Genomic DNA, 24,995 nt, shown 5'->3' on the forward strand with positions numbered 1-24,995 from the left:
TAAAACCCTCAAAAGCTTCAAAATGTCCTCAAAACAGAGTCTACACTCATTCATACAGCCTTAAACTCTATATTCTATCAAACAATCAACAACTGTTTCTTGAATGCCTGCTATGTGCTAGGCATGGTCTGGAATCTGAGGATACAGCAGTGAGCCAGACAAAGCTTCAGACATCAAGGAGCTCATGGCCCAGTGGGAAATACACATAAACAAATAAACAAAAATATTTCAGATTCTAATAAGTGTTATAGAGGTGGGGTAGAGAGTGTGCTGTGTCAGTCGGGGCATTCAGGTGATATTTTAGTAGAGACGTTTGAACGTTCCAGCCAAATATACATCTAGCACACTCCTACTAACCTCAGTTCTCAGCTGAGACCTCCCCTGGGAAGTTTCCTGATGCCTTGAGTCTGGGTTGGCAGCAACTCCCACATGCTCTATAGCACCACATGCTTACCCTGCACATTCACCACTTAGGGTGCTAATGCCCATTATTGGTCTGATTACTCCCCTACAGGGACAGGACATCTTGTGCCTGGTTACGTCCCTAGTACATGGTGCACAGCGCTTGCCATGCTTGAGTTGCTCAATATCCACTTCCTGAATGGCAGATTAAGTAATTAATATCATTAAATAATTCTCCTGGTCAGAAGGTCTCGCTGTTTTTATTTTTTTATTTTTTTAATTTTGTTGAGACAGAGTCTCACTCTGTTTCCCAGGCTGGAGTGCACTGGCGTGATCTCGGCTCACTGCCACCTCCACGTCCTGGGTTCAAGCGATTCTCCCGCCTCAGCCTCCCAAACAGCTGGGACTACAGGCACGCGCCACCATGCCCAGCTAATTTTTGTGTTTTTAGTGGAGATGGGATTTTGCTATGTTGGTCAAGCTGGTCTTGATCTCAGGTGATCTACCCGCCTTGGCCTCCCAAAGTGCTGGGATTACAGGCCTGAGCCACGGTGCCCTGCCAGCCTCAATAATTTTGAGAGGGGAATATAATTGTCCTTTAAAGAGGTGCATTGGCTGCCTGAAATGAGAAAAGTCTACATAAAACATTTTATTCATTATTTCCATTTGTTTTATTACTGCTAACATGAATACCAAAGCATAAAACTCAACATCTGGATAATTAATCACGTCTTTCAGTTTATGCTTCTCTGCTGTTTTTTAATTTCCAGGCTGCATAAAAATGTGTAGGCTTTTCCTATGGGAAATTTTCAAATATGAAGTCACAGACTTCTTAAGTAAAACCTAATGATTCTTTAACTGTGTTAAGAATACAATTTCTGGCCGGGCGCGGTGGCTCAAGCCTGTAATCCCAGCACTTTGGGAGGCCGAGACGGGCGGATCACGAGGTCAGGAGATTGAGACCATCCTGGCTAACACGGTGAAACCCCGTCTCTACTAAAAATACAAAAACTAGCCGGGCGAGGTGGCGGGCGCCTGTAGTCCCAGCTACTCGGGAGGCTGAGGCAGGAGAATGGCGTAAACCCGGGAGGCGGAGCTTGCAGTGAGCTGAGATCCGGCCACTGCACTCCAGTCCGGGCGACAGAGCGAGACTCTGCCTCAAAAAAAAAAAAAAAAAATACAATTTCTAATGAAAGTTAATAAATGCATAAATGCACAGTCATCTTCCTTTTGATGTTATAGATTTCTGTACTCAGAGTGGTTAAGTCCTAAGGCCTTTTATCCATTTTTAATTCTAAACTCAAAATTGAAGGAAAGGCCAGGCATGGTGGCTCATGCCTGTAATCTGAGTACTTTGGGAGGCTGAGATGGGAGGATTTCTTTAGGCCAGGAGTTTGAGACCAGCCTGGGCAACACAGTGAGACTCCGCCTCTACAAAAAAATTTAAAAATTAGCTAAGTGTGGTGGCATGTCCCTGTAGTCGCAGCTACTTGGGAAGCGGAGGCAGGAGGATTGTCTGAGCCCAGGGGTGAGCCATGATTGTACCACTGCACTCCAGCCTGAGTAACAGTAAAACCCATCTCAAACCAAAAAAAAAAAAAGAAAAAAGATTGAATATAAGAATGAGAAACATGATGCCATATGCCAAATGACTGACTGCTGAGGGAATATATCTGCCACAAATGATTCTTCATGTTATATGACTCAGCTTGTCAACTTCTCTAAGGTAACAACAGGAAGATTTTTCTGAGATCATATAATATTTTTCAGTTAAAGTCAAAGACAAGCTACCCCTATGCATTATCTATATTAAAAAATCAGTAATTTCTTCCCCTAAGGCACTGGGAAGGCTTCCAATCAAGCACATGTCATAGCAGAACTGTACTTTTGGTCCTATAATTCTCCACCAACCAGCTTAAAAGCAACACTTCCAATATGATGGTTTCCATATTAAAGTTGTCTGGAAAACTGAAGAGATGGAAGAGAAATAAAAGTAAATAAGGAAAATGACGGATCATATCATTCCTCTAAGAATAATCAAGCATTTTGTGAAACCAATGCATTACATTTCTGCAAATCTCAGTAAATACCGGATTTTTATAAACCTGGCATCCATATTTCCTATTTAATGTCAGCTTGTCAGAGTAGCACAGCATATTGATTAGACTATAGTTGATACAGAATATCAAATACAACTCTGTATCCCTAGTCAAAAAGTTGTAGCCAGAACTTCTCATTATGGTTTTAGTGAGATGAAATGAGCGAACATATTTACATATTCTCCTTTAGCTCCTATTAAGGCAATATTTCTAGGTTCGCAGAGTTAGTCTATTTGTTTTTATCTCTTCAGTTCTGTTATTCTGTTTCTAGTTTATTGAACTTTGATGACAGATACTTCACATCCTATATCCTTCTCTGAAATGAGAGTTAATAGCTTTGCCTGAATAATAGAAATCTTTAAAAGCAAATATAGATGAGCAGATCTGTGGATGAGACTGAGAAACTGCTTAGAACTTAATGGAAACAGGTAAAGCAATTGTGTAGGATTTATCTGAACAGTGATGAATAAAAACAAGAGAAACTAAAAAGATATGTTAAAGAAAATAATTTTAAAAAGTCACTTACCCTTAGTTCTTCCTTTGTATTGAAACTATCAAGAAGCTGTTGATAATGTCTATCAGTCATTTGTCGTAATAGGGACAGGAGACAAGCAACAAACTCCCCCTAAGTTTAAAAAAAAAAAAAAAAAAAGCATATTTTTTTTTCTTTTAGTAAGGACATAAAAGAACATCAGTAACTTACACTGAACTGTCCTCAAAGAGAATACGTTAAAATGAAATCACTACGATCCAAACTTGCCCTGTGAAGTCTTCCTAATCTAAATTACCCAAAATGTCACAGCCAAAACTTCTCCCTACGATGATTACCATTTATTTACCTGGTATTCAGAAATTTGTAACTTTAGAGACGATTTTTTTTTTTTTTTTAACTTGGGTGGAAGCTTTTCACTTGGGAACTAACTTCACACATTTAAAGAAGGTAAGGCACTGAGGGTGATGATCATTTACTGAGCATTTAAAATGTCTGCACTAAATATATCATTTAAGTTTCATATCAACACTATGAGGTAGGGGGTATAATACCTTTTTGAGGAAGGTAAAATGTAGTTTCTGATGTGCTTAATGACTTGCCCCAAGTCACTCAGCTAGAAAGTAGCAGAGCTGGAGTTATCCCCAGTCTTTCTGCCTCCAAAGCCCTTCCTGTAGCTTCATGCTCCATTTTTGAATTCATATGACCTCCTCCAACTCATCAGAGAGTTGATCTGCTGACTCACAGGGTATAATGAAAGCCATACTTTGCCTAATGTTCATTTCAATCTCCTTTTAAAAAATAGTGTCATTCAGATGTCTTGGAGGATTGAAAATAATTTTTTTAATTGGCCATTCTTTTTGTGCTTGGGCTCTATGTGATTTATAACCACAAATTCTAATTCTTAAAAATTAACAATAAAAAAGTAAACATAGCATCCATAGATTTGAAGACCTACATAAAATTGCTATCACTTGCATTTTTGAATGAACTTCTAACTTAAAGTGATTGCATTTTCAATGCAACCTTTTTTGCTCAGCAAAGAATTTATCTACTTTTAAACAGAGTAATAACATTTAAAACAAAACAAATACAATAGGAGAGGCAATCACTGGTAACTAACTGTATATTTACAGAAGTGCAATTTAATTGGGAACTGGTTTCTTAGATTTTACATGGAAATGACTACAGACTTTATAAGTAGAGACTAAAAGCCCTGAGAAGTGGAAATTTTCAACAGAGGCAGGTGGGTCAGGAAAGTTCAATGTATCTTCGCCCACTGCCATGGGAGACCCAAGGAAGGTATAATACTTGAAGACCATGTCAGGGTAACCAGGTACTCAGGCTAGATCTTTGTTTGCAGATAATCATTTGCAACACACGGGTATGACAAATAATTGTCTGTTACATTTTTTAGGGTAAATATTCAAGAAACTAACCAGTGTGGAAAAAACACCCTTTAAGCTCAACATACACTTTGTTAATGAACATGGAAATCCTTGATATTTAACAAAAGAAATAAAAAGTTTAAAGGCAACATTACTAATATTTTTGTGTATGTGTGTAAGGAAGTAACCCAACCCAACATTAGGAAAAGAACGATCTGGAAGGATTGAGAGAACAGTGCCTGGTGCTCACACACAGGACTGAGAATAACAGTGCCTTTTTTTTTTTTTTTTTAAACCAGCCAGACTGGAAAAAACTCACAATTAATAAGGCATCAATTAGAGTACCAAAAAGAGTGTTTCCTTAGTACTGGGAAAAATTACTCCTAGAGTAATGCTGTTCTGGTCCTACCTCACAAATTTCAAAAGCAAGACCTAAAATGATCAGTTTCCAATAAATTTAACCTCATTCTATAGCAAAGCTCAAATATATTTTTTAGAAATTAAAAAAATCCACCTCTCGACAATGTAAAATTCACAATGTCTGGCATGCAATGAAAAATTGCCAGGCGGGTCAAGAAGAAGGAAAAAATGATGTAAATGAGGAGAAAAAGTAATACATCAATAGAAACAGATCCAGAAATGACACAGATAATAGAATTACCAGACAAGAACATTAACATAGTTATATTACTGTATTCTAATTATTCAGGACGCTAGAGGAAAGACTGAATATATTAATTTAGAGACATGGCAGACATAAAAAGAGCCCAAATTAAACTTCTAGAGATGAAAGCTACAATTTGTGAGATGAATATTCACTGAATGGATCGAGTGGCAGATTAGACACTGCAGAAGAAAAAATTATTGAACTTGAAAGGGAGGGCAGTAGAAATTCTCCAAAACAAAGCATAGACAGAAAAAACTGAAATAGACAGAAAAACAGGAAAAAGCATCAGCGAACTGTAGGACAACTTCAAGTAGTAGAATATCTATGTAACTGTAATCTCGAAGAGAAGGAAGAGACAGAAAAAATAATTGAAGAAATGAGAAGAAAACCTTTTCAAACTCTTTGAAAATTATATACCTATATATCAAAGAATCTCTACAAACCCCAAGCACAAGAAACAAGAAGAAAATTACACCAAGGCACATCAAAATCAAATTGCTTACAGCCAGTGGTAGAGAAAATCTTAAAACACTATTCAGAAAAAAAAGGGTACATTATATAGAGAAGAACAAAGACAAAGATGAGAAAAGATTTCTCTTGGAAAGAATACAAACTGAAAGACAATGGAGCAACAGCTTCAGAGAACTAAAAGGAAAAAAAAAACCCAAAAACTATTAACCAAGAAAAATATCTTCCAAAATATAAAATATAAAAATATCTTCCAAAAGCAAAGACAAAATAAAGACTTTTCAAACCTCCAAAAGCTTATTCACCACCCCTATTCAACATTGTACTGAAGGTTTTAGTCAGTGCAATAAGGCAAGAAAAGGCAATCAGGAATACAGCTTTGAAAGGAATTTTTAAAAAGCTATCTCTCTTCACAGAAAGCACAGCTGTGTATATAGAAAAAGCTATGAAATTGATAAAGAGCTACTAGAACTGAGTTTATTTACATTCCAGAATATAAGATCAATGTACAAGAATCAATTTTACTTCTACACACTAAAAATGAACAATCTGAAATTGAAATTTAAAATATCATTAAAATATGAAATAATTACTGATATATACGACAAAAGATGTATAAAATCTGCACACTGAAGGTTGCAAAACGCTGAGGGGTGGAGTTAAGACTTTAAAAAAATGAAGAGATTACATGTTAATACTAGGATTGGGAAATGCAATATCGTTAAGATGTCAATTCTGGCTGGGCATGGTGGCTCATGCCTGTAATCCTTTGGGAGGCTGAGGCAGGTGAATCACCTGAGGTCAGGAGTTTGAGACCAACCTGGCCAACATGGTGAAACCCAAGCTCTACTAAAGATACAAAATTAGCCGGGCACAGTGGTGCATGCCTGTAATCCTAGCTACTCGGGAGGCTGAGGCAGGAGAATTGCTTGAACCCAGGAGGTGGAAGTTGCAGTGAGCTGAGATTGCACCACTGCATTCCAGCCTGGGTGACAGAGTGAGACTCTATCTCAAAAAAAAAAAAAAAAAAGTCAATTATCCCCAAATCGATATATAGATTCAATGCAATCCCACTAATTATCCTAGCATAGCTCTGGGGGTTAGAAATTGAAACGTTGATCTGACTTTAAAATCCGTAAGGAAGTGAAAAGGACCTAAAATACTCAAAACAACTTTGAAAAAGAAAAGTAAAGTTGGAAGACTTACACTTCCTGACTTTAAGATTTATTATAAAACACATGAAAATCAAGATAGTATGTTATTGGTGTCAAAACAGAAAAAAAGGTAAATGGAACACAACAGCCAAACCTAGGAACAACTCAAATGTCTACCAAGAGGTGAATGAATGAACAAATTGCAGTACAGCCACACAATGGAATACTATTCAGCAATAAGAAGGAATAAACTATTGACAGACAAAAGAGTAAGGATGAAACTCAAATATATTGTGTGTGAAGACAGAATTCCCTGACCCAATGACCCCCGCAAAAAACTATGCATTATATGATTAATAATAATAACTATGTACTACATGATTCCATTCATATCAAATTCTGAAAAATGTAAAGTTACGTACAGTAACAGATAAGTTACTATAAAAAGCAGGTCAGTAGTTGCTTGGGGATGAGGTAGCATGGAGAAACAAAAGAGAGGCAATCAAGAGGGGCACAAGGAAACTTTTGAAAGTGATGAACATATTTGCTATCTTGATTGTGGTGATGGTTCATAGGAACACATATGTCAAAATTAAAATTGTATATTTCAAACAGGTATCATTTGTTTTATGTCAATTATACCTCAATAAAATAAAAAAGACATGTGACAACACTATGATTTATGGAATGGCACTATGTGTAAGTTACCATACTTTGACTATACTATTGAGTTCATTCCTTGTTTGGGCCTTGTTGGGGAGACACAATCAATTTCACTTTCAAGAAAAGATAATTATCTCTTAAGATTCAGAAATTTACCCCAGGTTCCATAGCTTGAGAATTGTGAGACTGGGAAGTGAACCCAGGCATCTCTGGTTCTAGAAGTCGGTACTCAGTGACTCATCTTCCTCTGCTCAGACTATTTGATTGTACAGAGAAAATACACCTGATTTTTTTGGTTATTGATTTGTTTTTTTAAGACCACCAGAGCAAGCACAAAAGAACCAGCCAGTAGGCAAGGCTAGGAGCAAAACTGCAAATTTATTTTTGGTCACCTAGCTTCAGGGGAAGAAGGTGGGTAGGCAAGGGTAGGAGCAAAACTGCAAATTTATTTTTGGTCACCTAGCTTCAGGGAAGAAGGTGGGTAGGGAGAGGTCTGTCGGCCTCCGGCAAAGGAGGCCAACACAGACGCCCGGTGGAGCTCTCGGGCGGAGTTCCTAATGCAGTCCCGACAGGAGTGGGGGGGGCTGGGAAGTCCGCACCACACGTCTGCCGGGAGCGGCTTTTCTAGGAGTGGGAGGGCAATAGGCGGGGCACGGGTGTGTCGGGGGGCATTCCGCAGGTGCGACCAGGTAAATCTTGGTCTCTTCGTATTGACGTCACCTGGCGCATGCCTGGTTGGTCTGCACCGTCCCGGGCACCGGCTGCATTTTCGTGCGTGCGGGAAAAGTTGGTGATGAAGAACCCGGAAGTGCACCATCTTGCCTCCGTTCGTCCAAACAGTTATAATTAAAATATTAGTAAGTATACTAGAATCCAACAGTTGATAACTAAGGTTCATACTTTTTTACCTTTCTCTTAATATGCCTTGACTGAAAAATGCAAATCTAGTTAGCAGAAACCCATTCATCTCTTTTCCATCTCTTAGTTTTTCCTTATCATATTCACATTGTGTTTAATACAGCTATTAGATTAATTTTCCTGAGACATTTACTTCAACACACAATCCTGTGAATAGTGAAATATGCTGAAGTGGGAAAAATGACATATTATTTGTTGTAAATTTAGTAATAAGAAGTAGTATGCAATAATGAATAGACTTTCATCTTAAGTCTTTACAGTCAATATACATAGGGGAACAACCTGTTTGAATCTAGATTTATGATTTTATTTTTCAACTCTGTTAGGAGGCCTACATGTCCAATTACTAAAATATACTAATGTATATTTTATCCATAATGTAATTTTTTTGCTCTATTTTTTAAATCTAAATTTTAACTAATTTTTAAATTTTTTTATTTCCATAGGTTTTTGGGGGACAGGTGGTATTTGGTTACACGACTAAGTCTTTTAGTGGTGACGTCCAATTACTAATGTATATTTTATCCATAATGTAATTTTCCTTGTTTTTAATATATTTTAAGAATGTATCGATATGAAAATCCTAGACCCATAATTTGTTAAAAAGAAATAAAAAGCCATCAGTAGCCAAGATGTACTTAGCTGCAGTGTGATACTTTCTTATATATAAATCACCTTAAAAACTCTGCAGTCCTCAGTGGCCATTTTATGTATAGATTGAGTATAATGAGAATTTCTATAAATGATTTTGTATAGCACGGGTATTGGATGGCTACAACTGTCTTCATGAAAGCTATTATACACATACATTATTTTTTCCACATATTTCTTATAGAATTAACCCAGGCCCATTTCCATACCCCAATCACAAACCGACAACACATGAAACTTTTAGATGAACACATCAGAGTAGCTGTCTTAGACCTGGCCTATGCCCAGAAGAATCACCTGCTCCATAAATGGTACTTAACAGAGTTATGAACAAGTAAGCATTTATAATTGTAAGGAACTCTGGAGCTCCATCAGTTGAGAATGCAAGGCAAGTGGTCATTTGTACTGCTTTATAGAATCTGCTTCTACCTATAATTAAGACTGTTGAAAGGAATTGATCACAATGGTGCTTTTTTTTTTCTCGCTAGAGAAAGCATTTTAAAGTTCAAAAAACAGTTGGTGGGAAAACAAAAAGTACAATCCTTTTAAATTGTAAAAATAAGGCCTCTGTTATCTGGAACTATGATACAGCAGAAGCCACGCTGGTGTGGCTGGGAGGCAGGGTAACAATTATGGTGCTGACAGAACACTGGAAGAATTCATCATGGCACACTGTGGGATCTGCGTTTACTCACAGTGCGTCTACCTGTCATGGGCACTTTTCCATATGTGTCTGCACAGAATGAAAAGGTGCTCAGTGTAGAATTGTCATGTAAAGACTCCCTATTCAGAAAGCCTGTTCTCTGTAAGAAAATGATAAAGAAACTCAACAGATCTTCAGTCTCTAGAGAATGGATTTTGTGAATGACCAAGGCATATTTCTCGCCATAGAATTATTATAACAACAATACATCAAGCACGTCTGCAACAATCATGGTATGACTGTGACTGCTGCTGCTACCATAATGACTAATGGCCAGCATTGGTCAAGTTAGCAGACCAGATACTGTTTAAACACCTTTACAGATCTGAGGAATCCTCACACTAACTTTGAGATAAGTACAACTATTTTCTCTGACTTATTTATTTATTTATGAGACACGGTCTCGCTCTGTCACCGGGGCTGGAGTGCAGTGGTGTGATCTCGGCCCACTACAACCTCCACTTCCTGGGTTCAAGCCGTTTTTGTGCCTCAGTCTCCCGAGTAGCTAGGATTACAGGTACCCACCAACATGCCTGGTTAATTTTTTTGTATTTTTAGTAGGGGTTTCAACAAGTTGGCCAGGCTGGTCTTGAACCCCTGTCTCAAGCAATACGCCCGCCTTGGCCTCCCAAAGTGCTGGGATTACAGGCGTAAGACACCACGCCCGGCCTATTTTCTCTGTTTTAAAGACAAAGAAACAGAGGCTTAGAGACATTAATAACTTGACCAACATCAGAGTCAGTGCAATGGCAGAGAAGAAATCAAGCTAGGTTTGTCTGAGTATTCTTAAAAAAAAAAAAAAAAAAAGTCTTCAAGCATAAAAGCAAAGATGTCAAATAATTTATGTGAGTGTTTCATGGAAAATTTCACCCCACATACCTTGAGAGTTTGGTTTCTCACACAGCAAGGGGTACCACAGAGCCATGCAGGAAGGATTCTCCTCATGTGATTTTCTTATAATTTAGTACACGGGACAATCACTCTGCCTGCCCTACCCCACCTCCACCCACAGACCTGAATCACTGACTTCCTGAAGTCTCCTAATTAGCATTGGTTATCACACCATATGACCTGAAGATCACATGTATGCCACAGAGATTTGATGCACAACAACCTTGTACACTCTGCAAGTCAACAGAAAGCAGTTCAAAAAATGTTTTAGCTTTTGATCTCAGGCAATCTTTAACCATGTCCAGCATTTGCTATGATTTTGTTTGCTGTGCCATTATAACTTTTGAACTATGTAAGAGTTATATTGCCAGGAAACAATTAAAATGTTACCATCAAAACCATAATGAAAGAGACATCCTTCCTCTTCCAGGTTGAAAGTATAGACGCACTTCTCCCCTATTCCTCCTGCGAAGTACAACTAAAAACCTGAATATCAAATATAAAACAAACAGAAAAAGACTCTGACAGGAGGGGAGAGAGGGCAGACTGGCCAAGAACCTTGGGACCTGAGGAAGGGCATGGTGTAGATTTCTTTGAGTTTTCTTTTTTGCCTCATATATTTCAAACACGCGGCTGAAGAGGCCAGCAACTGTGAAAGACCAATAGTTGGCAGACAAACGACAAAGTCCCAATAAAACCTTATTTCTCCAGCCAAAGGACTGGGAAAGGGAAGCCCTGCAAGGCAATACTTTTAGCCACAACTGCTCTATTCTAGCTGAACACCACAGAAAACTTTGGCCTCAGTCACCCGTTCACTGCAAAGGCTGAGTGAGGAGCCTAGACTTCCACCCTCATGAGGATGTAGTGAGGTGCCCCAACATCTCTCCTAGAGTGGAGCCAGAGAAGGTCAAATAGGGAGCATGTACTTTCATACCCATGGGTCATGAAAACAACGGGAGCAACCTGGACTTCCACCCACAACTGGCAGTAACAAGTCACATTTTTTCCCTCCCCACCGAGGTGGTGTCAAAGAGGCCTAGCAGAGAGTCAGGATGGCTACTATGGCCCAGCAGTAACAAAGCCACTCCCACCACTTTGTCAGCAGAGACCACATGCAGAACCAGAACTTCCACCTCAATCAGCAGTAACAAGAAGCCCTCTTGCCTCAGGTGTCAATGGAAGCCAAGAGGCAAAGCTGGATTTCTATCTCTGTCTCACCATAACATGTAGGCACTCACCGTTCCCCTGATGAGTGGTGTCACATAAAGCCAGCTAAAACAGAAGGTTTCTGTAAGATCCAAAACCTTATAATATAGAAATGTCTTGGTCATAAGAGAAAATAACACATCCTATTAAGATCTAAGAAAATCTCAAATTGAATGAAAAAGATAATAGATGTCCACATTGCAATGTCAGACTGTTAGAATTATCTGACACATACAAAATGGTTAAGGACTTATACGTAAAATATAAAACTATACTACTTTTAGGAAAGAAACTAGGAGATAACATTTAAGATACGGGGTTAGGCAAAAAGAGTCAAAGCTTGAACCATAAAAGGAAATTAATAAACTGGACTTACACGAAATTAAAAATTTTTGCTCTGCAGAGCTTGTTAAGAGGGTGAAAAAACAAGTTACAGGGTAGGAGACGATACCTGCAAACCACATACTATAAAAAGAAATAAAAACTCAACAGTGGAAAAACAATCCAATTTAAAAAATGACAAAAAGACATGAAAAGACATTTTACTGAAGAGGATATTTAGATGGCAAATAAGTATGTGAAAAGATGCTCAGCATCATTAGCCATTAGGGACGTGAAAATTAAAACCACAATAAGACACCACTACATAGCTATCAGAATGCTCTCCACTCCAAATAGAGACAACCCCCAAATGCTGATGAGAGTATTGAGAAAGTGCACCATTCATAACTTGTATATTATAGTATATATAGGAGGGCCACTATTTTCCATGGTAGCTATACCATTTTGTATTCCTGTATATACATAAATAGATACACATTTTAACAGTTAGATATATTATTTCTTAATATTTTTTCTTAATGTTTTACATGAATATAAAATACAGATATAATATTAGACTCAAAATAGTGGCACTTCAAAGCACCTTAAATTTTGCCAATTGCAGACTAGGCATGGTGGTTCATGCCTGTAATCCCAACACTTCGGGAGGCCGAGGCGGCTGGATCATCTGAGGTCAGGAGCTCGAGACCAGCCTGACCAACATGGTGAAACATTGTCTCTACTAAAAATACAAAAATTATCTGGGCATGGTGGCGGGCACCTGTAATCCCAGCTACTCAGGAGGCTGAGGCAGGGGGAATCGCTTGAACCCAGGAGGCAGAGGTTGTAGTGAGCCAAGACTGTGCCACTGCACTCTAGCCTGGGCGACACAGCAAGATTCCGTCTTGAAAATAAATAAATAAATAAATAAAATTGCCAATTTCAACCTTCTCATTTCCTAGCTAAGGAAACTGAGGCGGAGAAAAGTTATGATCATGACTAGTCAGATTGAAAAATCTGGAATGAAAACTCAGGGCCCCTGACTCCTATTACTCTGTTTCACTCTTCTCATTTCCTCAAGCAATTTGATGGATGATAAGAAAATAAAAAGTTATCAAGTTGACTTGGGATATAAAATCTGGGATTAATTTAAACCGGACAAGGTATGACTAATATCAAAGCTGGCTTTCTGCAATTAAAAACTGCTTATTCCAAGTTCCTTTAACAAACATGCTTTATATCTTGGTTTTCTTGTAAAATTAAGGTAACCTCATATGATTTTGAAATGCTCATGGGTTACTCTCCTAAGGTCAGATTTTCTAGATTATAACATCAAGCCACCTGCAACGTGACTGAAGCTTTAACAAGCACAACCAGGCCCTGTTCCACATGCCATCTGCTCTATGATCTTACAGTGACATCCTGGAACTGGAACCGCATTGCTGAGCTGGACGGCTGAGGTCGGCTGGTGATCTCCAATATGGTCCTCAGCAGAATATCCAGCAAGCTGGCCACTATCACATCTATTTCCTCCAGCACAGATTTTTCCTTAAGAGAGAAAAAAATAATGTGTTCAGGAAATTGGGGTTTAACATGCACTTCAATCTAACAGAAAAGGGGAAGTCAAAGAGTCAGAGAACTTGAGAGACCTGGATTTCACCTAAGTGAATGATCTCCTTTTACAGTAAACAAAGGCACAGAGAAGATAATGGCTTACCCAAGAGTACACAACTCAGTGGTGCAATGGATACCTGAGATACAAGTAAAAAGGTGGGTGATATCATGAACGCACACCAGACAGAACACCAGCTAGGCTCCCAAGAGGGTGTGTGATCTCAGGCAAGTCAGTGTGCCTCTCTCAGCCTGAATCTTCACTGCAAGTCCATCCTGGTTCTTGGTCTATAATTTATCGGTTCCAGATTGTGCTTATATTTACTTTTCTCATCGTTGGAGTTACACTGGTCATTTTCCAAAACTCTATTTTAAGTACAAATGGCTATTCCTATAAAAAATGATGTGTAAAAACCTTTGCAAGTAAATATTAGGAAATGGTGTTTGGCCCAAATACCCGTAGCTACAGAGTGGATATAACGTCATGTGGCCATGTGGAAACTGCTTCTCCGATGCAAAGGTAATAGTATCCACGCCTCAGGACTTGAAAGAGAAACCCAAATTGCTCTGCACTGACTGTATGTGGAACTGGGTTCTTATTCCACCCGTACAAAACAAAACTCTATGTACAAATGCTCCTAACCAAGGAGATCACTCTTTGCAAAAAATACTTTTAGAAACTACGAGTTTGAAAGAGTTTTTTGGCTAGGATCTCATGACAAATTTTCTTACACTTGCAAGAAAACTACCAAGATTTTCCCTCCAGTGACTTGGTTTCTGCTCTAAATGTCTTACAGAGAGCAGAAGTTGTGGAGGTGATTTCTTTTTGTTTCTCTTCTGCTGTTTTTGGTTTTGTGCAGTGAACTATCTAACTTAACATTTTACTCTCAGCAATTATAATTTGGAAAAAGATTCTAACTAGGCATGGCATAGTTATTCTTTGTAGAATTTTATAGAGTAGGGTTTAAAACTGAACTCATGCCTTCTGTCACCACTGTTCTGTCCAGTTCCAGATCACCTTTGGGGCCTGGATCATGGGGGTGGGAAAAAGTCAACTGCTTTGTTCCATGCAGGTTCCTCTTATTACACTTCTAGAGGCAGAATTTCTAGCTTTTTTCTCTCAAATGCCAACTCTGTTCCCACGCTACCGGGGCTCTATCTCCAACAACTCCACTGAGTTCCCATCCCAGCTCACTGATCTTCAGAAGCTGATCGTAAGTGACAAATTGGGGAAACTGAAACCTAAAGGTAATAGGGAAGCAGAGAAACAGGATTCTTGGCACTCATTGCCAAACTCTGCTCCATAAAACCTGTTACCGATGAGCAAAATGGTTACTTAACAGTTGCATATTGGCAGAAGTGGAACAGGATATTCTCCATATGTGGATTTCACACCAGACCCCTGAGCCATGAACACAAATACTCCGAGTTGTCCCATTTATAGGCAAGCATGTGATTCTTCTCATTTTGCAGTGCATTCTCTAACGCAATTGCATTGCATCAAGCGTCAAGCACATTGATAGGGATCCCCAAATCCATAACAATTTGGAGATCACTGTTGGGGCCAAGTAATGGTTATATTGTAAGATACCCCCAATCTCCTGGAGCTGTCCTTTGCTTCTGCAATTTCCAGGGGACTCAGCCCAAGGACCATAGCCAAGTTCTGAGTATCATGAAGTGGCCTTTCACAGAATGGATCAAAAACGACTTCACGTTGCAAGAAGTAATTTATTCTTGCCACAGAGCAGTCATCATATCAAGATTAAAGACACGTGTGGGAGGCCTTGAGCTTTCTAATTTTTCTCACTCAGTATGCAGTTCTTCCTTGAAATACAAGTTTGGGGAACCCAGGTTATGTGGGGTTACAGAATCCCACAAGGTTAAAAAAATTCCTTCCAAAGAGGAGCAAAAAGTCCAGCCCAGCTGGAAATAAAAGTGAGTCTCAGAGGCTTCCTCTTCAGTGCGGTTTCTGTAGACTATGACAAGTTATTTCCAGAAGCCATTTGATGGGAACTATACACTATGACCTGTATTTACTTACTGAGCTATTTTTCTTGATGAGACAAAATACGTTGCTAAGGATACGTGCACACATGATCAGGTCCTTCTGTTCTTGCAAGTGAATGTGGAGGTGATGTAACACGACAGGCAGAAGAATGTATCGGGAATCTGAAGAGAGAAGAGTCATTAGTGTCACATCTGTTGGAGTCCCACGTAATACCTAGGGCAAATCCTTATCTACTTTTAATTCAATTTTAGTGGTTAAAGTATTAACACATGTAGTTACAAAGGTGTTAGTTCTGCAAGGTTTATATTGAAAAACATCAGTTCCTTTCCCTAATGCACAATTCCTACGCTCAGGAGGCCTTTGACACTTTCAGGTGAAATAGATATCTTTTTAGAATTGTTTGTTTTACCTTTAAATTTCTAAATTACATGCTTCTCTTGCTGTTTCCTGAATTTTCATTGATAGACCACCTACTGACTTCCCACTATGGTAGATAAGGACTTAGTTTTGTTTTGTTTTTTTAACCCCCGATATGGTTTGGCTGTGTCCCCACCTAAACTTCATCTTGAATTGTAGCTCCCATAATTCCCTGTGGGAGGGACCTGGTGGGAGAGAAGTGAATCATGGGGGTGGTTCCCCCTATACTGTCCTTGTGGTAATGAATATGTCTCACGAGATCTGATGGTTTTTTAAGGGGTTTCCCTTTTCACTTGGCTTCATTCTCGCTTACCTGCCACCATGTAAGATGTGCCTTTCCCCTTCCTCCATGATTATGAGGCCTTCTCAGCCACATGGAACTGTGAGTACATTAAACCAGTTTTTCTTTATAAATTACCCCGTCTTAAGTATGTCTTTATCAGCAGAGTGAAAATGGACTAATACACTGCCTTTTCTCCCCCAAGCCTCTCAAAATGGTTATATCACAATTTCTGGCAAAGTTAACATTATGGTTTTGCTGCTGTTCTGATTTCTAAACCTTTGTACGTGACAGGATTTTTGCTTGGTTTTGTTTTTCTCTCTTTGAAAGCTTTTGGGAAATTATCCCTGGTAATTCAAAATTTCATGATTATGTAACTTGCCTTGACCCTTTCAATCTATAAATTTGTGTTCTTCAGTTCTGGGAATTTGCCTTGAATTATTTCTAGGATTATTTTCTTCTATCCTTTGCCTGTAAATTCAACTACATTTACACTGAATCTCTTGAGCTATCTTCTGCTTTTCTAGGATGTTTCCCCTCTTTTTGTTCAACTTCCTGGTAATTTCCATACCTTATGTTCCAAATAATGTATTCCGTTTTATTATTTATGCTATCAGCTATTTTATTTCTAAGAGCTTTCTTCCTCCAAGGACCAGTGTCGTGGCTGTGTAACCTCAGAAGTCACACAGGTCCCTGTGCTCAGAAGGACCCCATGCCTGGTGTAAGCGATGCTACTGTCACCTTGAAATTCTTAACTTTTGAACAACAGGTCTTGTATTTTCATTATGCAGCCATTCCTGTTTATTTCTCTGAATGTTCTCTTTTCAGAGCTTCCCATTCTTGTTTCATAGATGCATTCTCTTCTCTCCCTGAGGAAATCCGAGATTTTTCAAAATTTGTTTTGAGGCAGGAAACAGGGTCTAGAAGCAGGGAATCTAAGGCCAATTTGTTCTGACTTCCTAAAGCTGAACGAGGAAAAACACTAAGGTCTGGGGCAGGGAATCTAAGGCCAATTCATGCTGACTTCCCAAAGCCAGATAAAAAGGGAAAACACCTGAGTCTGGGGTCAGGGACCTTAAGGACTATTAATGCAAACTTCCAAAAGCTGAACCAAAAGGAAACCCCCCATAATCCCCACATCTGAGTAACAAGTATCAAAGTCTCCTCTCCCTGCAACTCTCCCCTTCACCACCTCTCAGATGGAAAGGGAAAGTGCCCCGGATTGACCGCAGGCCAAGCAGACACCATCCCTTCATCTGCATAGGGTGCCAATTCACCTCAGCCTTTAATTAGCCATAGACCAAATCCTTCATCCAGATAAGAGACCTCAAAAGAAGTACTTCAAACCCAGAAAACTTTCTAACTGGGCCCTAGAGCTGCTTGCTCGGGCCAACTCTCATTCTGTGGAGTATTTCTCACTTCAATAAATTCCCGTTTTTGCTGCTTGGTTCCTGTGTTTCATTCCTTTGTTACTTTGCATGTTTTGCCCAATTCTTTGTTTAGAATGTCAAGAACCTGGACATCTCACACTCAAGACCCTTCTTCTGGTAACAGTTTTGCTCCCTAAACTATCTTTTTCTTCCTAGTTACTATTTTTTTTCTTTTTCCTTTTTTTTTTTTTTTTTTTGAGACAGAGTCTCACTCTGTTGCCCAGGCTGGAGTGCTGTGGCACAATCTCGGTTCACTGCAACCTCTGCCTCCTGGGTTCAAGTGTTTCTCCTGCCTCAACCTCCCCAGTAGCTGGGACTACATGCACGTGCCATCAAGCCCAGCTAGTTTTTGTATTTTTAGTAGAGACAGGGTTTCACCATGTTGGCCAGGCTGGTCCTGAACTCCTGACCTCAGATGATCCACCCGCTTCAGCCTCCCAAAGAGCTGGGATTACTTTTTTCTTTATTTATTTTGGCTTCTGTTTTTCACATTAGGGGCTTTTCTCCAATATCTGATGATCCTTCTTTGTCCATTCATCTTTACAAGTAAGGTACTAAAATGCTAACTGGAAATCACAAAATCTCTGTATGCCTAGGCAAGCTTGTGAACAAATGAAGCATCACTGTTGGATGGGGAAGACAGGTGTTCCACTAGGCGGGGGTCCCCAGAGTTCAGTAGCTGAGATGGTTTCTCTTGGGCTGATCAGTTTCTCTGAAGACGAAGGGTGCAATGCATATGAAAATTAATCAATTTCATCTTCAGAGCTACCCGATATTTTCAATTCCTGATCCTTTCTGAAGCCTACCTGAGTCTTCTGAGGTTCTGTGGAATAAATTAGTTTGCTCCTTGGCTCTACCCTAACTCCACACACACCATGCCCACATTTCAGCCTTGTCTTGTCTGCAAGTCAACTGCCACACAGTATCTGTAACTACAGATACAAAAACCCTTCTCAAAACTTTAGCAAATCAATTCCAACAATATATTAATATAAACTTGATAACACCCTTGATATCTGATTGGGTTCCTCATCCTCTACCACCCTCAGGTGATATCTGATCACCTTGCCCTGTCCTCAGCAAGAATCCTGTTAGGTCAGTTTAACCAGAATCTGCACACTCCCTGCCCCCACCTCCCACCTTATCTTTAATACTTCCTCTTAATAATTTCCTGTGTACACACCCCAACTCTGTTCCTTGGCTATAAGGTCCCACTTACCCATGCTATATTAGAAATTTAGCCCAATCTCTCTCCCTATTGCAAAATCCCTTTGTAGCCATCCCCACACCTATCACCATGACCCTCACCTTCAAAAAAGCCTGCCTTACTGTTCTCTGAGCTCAAGCTAAGCCATCATACCCCGTGTGACCTGCACATATGCATACAGATGGCCTGAAGCAACTGAAGAACCACAAAAGAAGTGAAAATAGCCAATTCCTGCCTTAACTGATGACATTCCACCTTTATGATTTGTTCCTGCCCCACTCTAACTGAACAATTGACCTTGTGACATTCCTTCTCCTGGACAATGAATCTCAGGAGCTTCCTACCGAGCACCCTGTGACCCCCACCCCTGCCCGCAAGAGAACAACCCCCTGTAACTGTAATTTTCCATCATCTACCCAAATTCCATAAAACTGCCCCACCCTATCTCCCTTTGCTGACTCCTTTTTTGGACTCAGCCCACCTGCACCCAGTTGATTAAAAAGCTTTATTGCTCACACAAAGCCTGTTTGGTGGTCTCTTCACAGGAACGTGCATAACACTTACCATCCTCAGCAAATGTCATTAAATTTTTTTTTCTTTAACAGATGCTGAGGTAATTCAATGGAGAAACAAGATTTTTCAACAAATGGTGCTAGAACAATTGGATACACATATGTTAAAAAAAATAAAAAAATAAAACCCTCTATCCTTACCTTACACCAAATACAAAATTTAACTTGGGATAGATTATAGACCTAAATGCAAAGGTTAAAGGTATAAAAGTTCTGAATGAGCCGAGCACGGTGGCTCATGCCTGTAATCCCAGCAGTTTGGGAGGCTGAGGCGGGTGGATCACGAGGTCAGGAGATCAAGACCATCCTGGCTAACATGATGATACCCCGTCTCTACTAAAAATACAAAAAATTAGCTGGGCGTGGCAGCATGCACCTGTAGTCCCAGCTACTAGGGAGGTTGAGGCAGGAGAATCACTTGAAGTTGGGAGGTGGAGGTTGCAGTGAGCCAAGATTGCGCCAATGCACTGTAGCCTGGGAGACAGAGTGAGACTCTGTCTCAAAAAAAAAAAAAAAAATTCTGAAAGAAAACATAGGAGAAAATCCTAGTGACTCTGAGTTAGACATAGATTTCTTAAACAGGTACAAAGATAAGTGATAAATTACATTTGATCAAAATTAAAAATTCTACTTGACTTGCACCACTGACCCTGTTCAAGATCCCTATTTGTTGCCTTCTTTCTACTTGAGGACCCAAGAATCAGACTGCTTAGATTAGAATTCCAGTTCTGTGAAAGACTATCCTCAGTCTTTTCATCTGTAAAACGAGGACAGCAATGGTAACTCCTCCTGGGATTGTTTTACGGATCATAGTAGCTAGCAGTGCTTGGAATGCAATGAGTGCTATGTAAGTGTTATTCTCTTTTCTTCCTCTTTCAATTTTTTTCCTCTATTTATAGATAAAAGTGATTCTGTATGCTACTAAAAATCATAAGGAGTGCAAATAAAGCATCCATAAGTGGGAAAGTGTCTCTCTCTCTCTCCTTCTTTTTTTTTTTTGAGACACAGTCTTGCTCTGTCGCCCAGGCTGGAGTGCAATGGTACAATCTCGGCTCACTGCAACTTCCACCTCCTGGGTTTCAGTGATTCTCCTGTCTCTGCCTCCTGAGTAGCTGGGATTACAGGCACATACTGCCATGCCCGGCTAATTTTTTGTATTTTTAGTATAGACGGGGTTTCACCACGTTCCCCAGGCTGGTCTCGAACTCCCGAGCTCAGGCAATTCACCTGTCTCGGCCTCCCAAAGTGCTAGGATCACAGGCCTGAGCCACCACGCTTAGCCAGAGTCTCCTATTTCTTTTGGTGCCTGCCACTGGGTTACCTGAGGTCTGGCCTCAGGTTTAGCATCAAAACAGACAACAGATAAGGCACAGGCATATCTATACATTAAGAAAACAAATACATACAGAATATGCAAATCCAAACTTGTAAAATAATTCATTGCAAGCCTTCTTTAAACAGTAAGCCTCACCAAGGAACCTAAATACTTATTTACAAATCAATTACTTGACAAAAAGAACCAGGAAAAAAACCAAAAAAAACCAAAAAACCCTGAAAATTTAAGTGCCAGGAGTCACTGCCTAGTAATGTTTAATTAGAAAGGAAGATAAAGCTTATCTGATATGTTCCTTCAGCTAGGGGGATTTGATTTCTAGAAATTCAATTTGCAGCCAACTGTTAAGAAAATGTCGACTGCAAAAAAGTAAGGAAGGTAGACAAATAATTTGTGTGTGGCATGTATAAAAAGAAATATATAACAATCTAGCTTGCAGATTCGCTTTTTCTCCATTACCTGGGCAATGGCAGCCAGTGCAATGGATAGAATGCATGGATAAATGCCAAACAAGCTGACTGGTTGATATGCTAATTCTTACCTTTAAAAGAAAACAACCAGGCCCATTAAATAAGACCTCCCATAAAACAACCCAAGTTGAACATTCACTAACTTTCCATGCATTTAACAACAGAATCTGCCGTGCAGATTCTCTCCTTGAAAGGGATGTTACACTCATATTCCACATCTCAGATAAAACTCACGGTGTTCTATGTCTCCTTGAGTGTATAAGGAGTGACTCTCATTTACTTTTTTGCTATACACTTGAGTGGATATACAGCCAGCTCCCATCAGTAATCCCCACTGGACACGGGACTAGGAAGGAGCAAGGGAAGCTAAGAAATGGGGGTAGATTTCCTCCTTTAGGTTAATTTTGAGGAGTCATACTTTGGTCTCTATCAATAAGCTTTAGACAGGGATCCCTGAAGTCAGCATCGGTCATCAAGAGAGCGAGGTCTTTGAGTCCCGTGGCAACACACAATGGTTGGCCATCACATTCCACAAACTGGGCTCTAGCATGGGCTGGACACGGGCACTGCTGTGGGGCGGCCTCAGTAGGGGGAGATTGTAAACAAGGGAGGCAGAAGGACACGCAGCAGCACAGCTTTGCATGCAGCAGAACTGCTGACTACAGAAAGCCTCACATCAGAGCTGGGATGGGCCTCTGTGATCAAAGCCACCAGGAATTGAACTGCCAAAGTCACAGCCAGTCACAAAACCTGCAAACAAGCCTTTCAGACACTGGAATACAGACAACAAGAACTCAGAGAGGAAAGGACTGCAGATGCAGTGGGCTACGTTCTCATGAAGACAATGTCAGGATCACAGAGGAAAGCAACAGTGGAAGGCTACAGATGATCCCTGTATTAAGCTCCCAGATCCCACCCACTGGCTTTAATTGCACCCTAAATGCCTCCACCTCAGGCATCTTTCCTAAAGCAAGACACATGTACTGCGTACATCTTACTTTTGGTAGTTGTGCCACCTCCTGGCCTGGGACTCCTTACATAGCCGCCCTGCCACACACTGTTTTATTGTCATATTCATGCTCATCCTTAGCTCAAAAGTTGCTTTTCCAATAAGATTTTTTTAAATACACATCATTTATTCAGTAGCATTTTTGTTTGTTTTGTTTTAGATGGAGTCTTGCTCTGTCGCCCAGGCTGGAGTGCAGTGGCATGATCTCCGCTCACTGCAACCTATACCTCTCAGGTTCAAGTGATTCTCCTGCCTCAGCCTCTGAACTGGCTGGGGCTACAGGTGTGGTCCACCATGCCTGGCTAATTTTTGTATTTTTAGTAAGGGAGGAGACCACCCCTCATATTGTCTTCTGCCCAATTTCTGCCTCCAAAGAAAGAAGAAATAAAAACTAACAGGCGGAAATGAAATCCACAGGCAGACAGCCTGCGCCACACCCTGGGCCTGGTAGTTAAAGATCGACCCCTGACCGAATCAGTTATGTTATCTATAGATTAACAGACACTGTATGGTAAAGCACCGTGAAAATCCCTGTCCTGTTCTGTTCCATTCTAATTACCGGTGCATGCAGACCCCAGTCACGTACCACCTGCTTGCTCAATCAATCACGACCCTCTCACGCGGACCCCCTTAGAGTTGTAAGCCCTTAAGAGCGACAGGAATTGCTCACTCTGGGAGCTTGGTTTTTGAGATGTGAGTCCTGCCAATGCTCCCGGCCGAATAAAGCCCTTCCTTCTTTAACGTGGTGTCTGAAGGGTTTTGTATGCAGCTTGTCCTGCTACATTAGTAGAGACAGGGTTTCACCATGTTGGCCAGGCTGGTCTCAAACTCCTGACCTCATGTGATTCACCTGCCTTGGCCTCCCAAAGAGCTGGGATTACAGGCGTGAGCTACTGCGCCCGGCTATTTAGTAGCTTTTGCTACTGTATCCTGATCCCTAACCCACGACTCAGTCAGTACCTAGTGTTCATGAAACATCTATTAAGCACCTACTTTGTACCAGGCACTATTAGAGAAGCTGGAGATATCATTGTGATCAAGGCAAATAAAGTCCCTGGCCTCTGGGGTTTTCCCTTCTGGGGTGGAGGAGGGAAACAGACATTAATCAATGAAATACCCAATTCTCTATTTCATTACAATTGTGCTAGGTGATTCAAGAAGCAAAACACGTGTACTATAAAAGTGATAATTGAGTGGGTGGGGCAGCAAGATTTCTTGAGAAAATAAGAGACTACACCATGAAGGATAAGTGGGAATTAACTCTGTTAGGTAGGAGCTGAAGAAAGTGGATTCCAGAGAAAAGTAGCAAGGAGATGGGATGAGACAGGTGGACGGGGCCACATCATGGGGCATGGAAGATCAATTCTGGAGCGTGCCCCCCAGTAAAACAGAACTGGGATGTGAGTAGGAGCTGGAAGTGACATCATCTGGTATGATTCTAAAGGTAACTTTGGCTAATAGATGGGTAGGCGAAAGGAAATACAGGAAACAAGGAGAGAAAGGACAGAGGCAGCTCAGAACAAGTGCCGCTGGACAGGAGAGGAGGCAGTGGGGGTGTGGAGAAGCTACAGACTCACGTGAGGTGTCTTGGCCATGGACAGAGACAAAGGGCAAAAGGGAGAAGGAATGACTGTGAGGCTTCTAGGTGGATGGTGCTGCCACCTACTGAGCCGAGGAAGAGTAAGCTCAGAGAGAAAAAAGCTGAGATTTCCATTTTAGACATGCTGAGTTTAAGGAGCCTGTGAAATATCCACGAGAGAAATTAAGAGCACAGTTGGATACTCAAGTTTGGAGCCCTGAGGAGAGATCTGGCCTAGACATACAAACGTGAGAGTTGGGTCAGCACATGGATGGCACTAACTGAGGCTAAGCAGGTGGAATGAGCCCCAAGATTTGCTCAGATTTCCCTGCTACAAGGCATCCTGGAAACTTGCCCCGTCACAAATGCTGCTGTACTTTATCATATTATAATTACTTGTACGACACCTTCTTTTGTGCTTTACTGTATACAGACATCAGGCAGGGACTCTATCGGTTCAATTTGTTATAGTATTTCCACCATAATATATTTCTAATATAATACTGTGGAGTCTGCCTATAATAAATATTTGTTGAATGAATGAACTCCATCATGAGTTCTACTGGATATTACAGGTTACTGAAATAGAGCCTGGCATTTCTGTCTTCAGGTTTAAACAGAGCTTAAACAGGAAGAGTGCAGGAGGCCCATTATCAGTCTAGTTTACAATGACTCCATCTGCTGGTGCTTGCTCTGAGCACGGGGAGACAGCGATTCCCACTACCTTGCAAGCCACGGCAGCTGCCTGTGACACACACGCTCCCCATTCCTCTGGAAATCTGTGCAAATGTGGATGAGTGACGTTTAAGAAATGAAATAATACAGGTGTCACCCTTTCTCCAGTAATGTGCTTGTTATACTGTCAATCAGCATTGAAAAGTTCAGAAACATAGTAAGAGAACTAAGTTGAAAGGGAGTCTCGTGACTCCCAAAATATGTGAGTTTACATTTGTTTTCAAAACCCACACTGAAAACCTAGGGGCAACTATGATTTCAGTGAGGCATATTTTTCATCTTAAGTTCTATGTGCAGGGTGAGGTGTTACCTAAAACTCTTAA

The 24,995-nt window shown here is 40.4% G+C and overlaps 1 protein-coding gene across 1 annotated transcript in view; it reads right to left on the bottom strand.

Annotated features, from left to right (window-relative positions):
* The window catches only part of DOCK4 (dedicator of cytokinesis 4), a 477,639-nt gene that overhangs the window by 110,777 nt on the left and 341,867 nt on the right, over positions 1 to 24,995 (bottom strand). The window contains exons 23-25 of the mRNA XM_011955954.1: positions 15,674 to 15,801; positions 13,435 to 13,569; positions 3,028 to 3,126 (exon numbers count right to left, since the gene is read on the bottom strand). Of these exons, the coding sequence (XP_011811344.1) occupies positions 3,028 to 3,126; positions 13,435 to 13,569; positions 15,674 to 15,801 (362 nt within the window). The remainder of the gene's footprint in view (positions 1 to 3,027; positions 3,127 to 13,434; positions 13,570 to 15,673; positions 15,802 to 24,995) is intronic.

This window comes from Colobus angolensis, unplaced genomic scaffold (assembly GCF_000951035.1).
Source record: "Colobus angolensis palliatus isolate OR3802 unplaced genomic scaffold, Cang.pa_1.0 Scaffold403, whole genome shotgun sequence".
NCBI lineage: Eukaryota > Metazoa > Chordata > Mammalia > Primates > Cercopithecidae > Colobus > Colobus angolensis.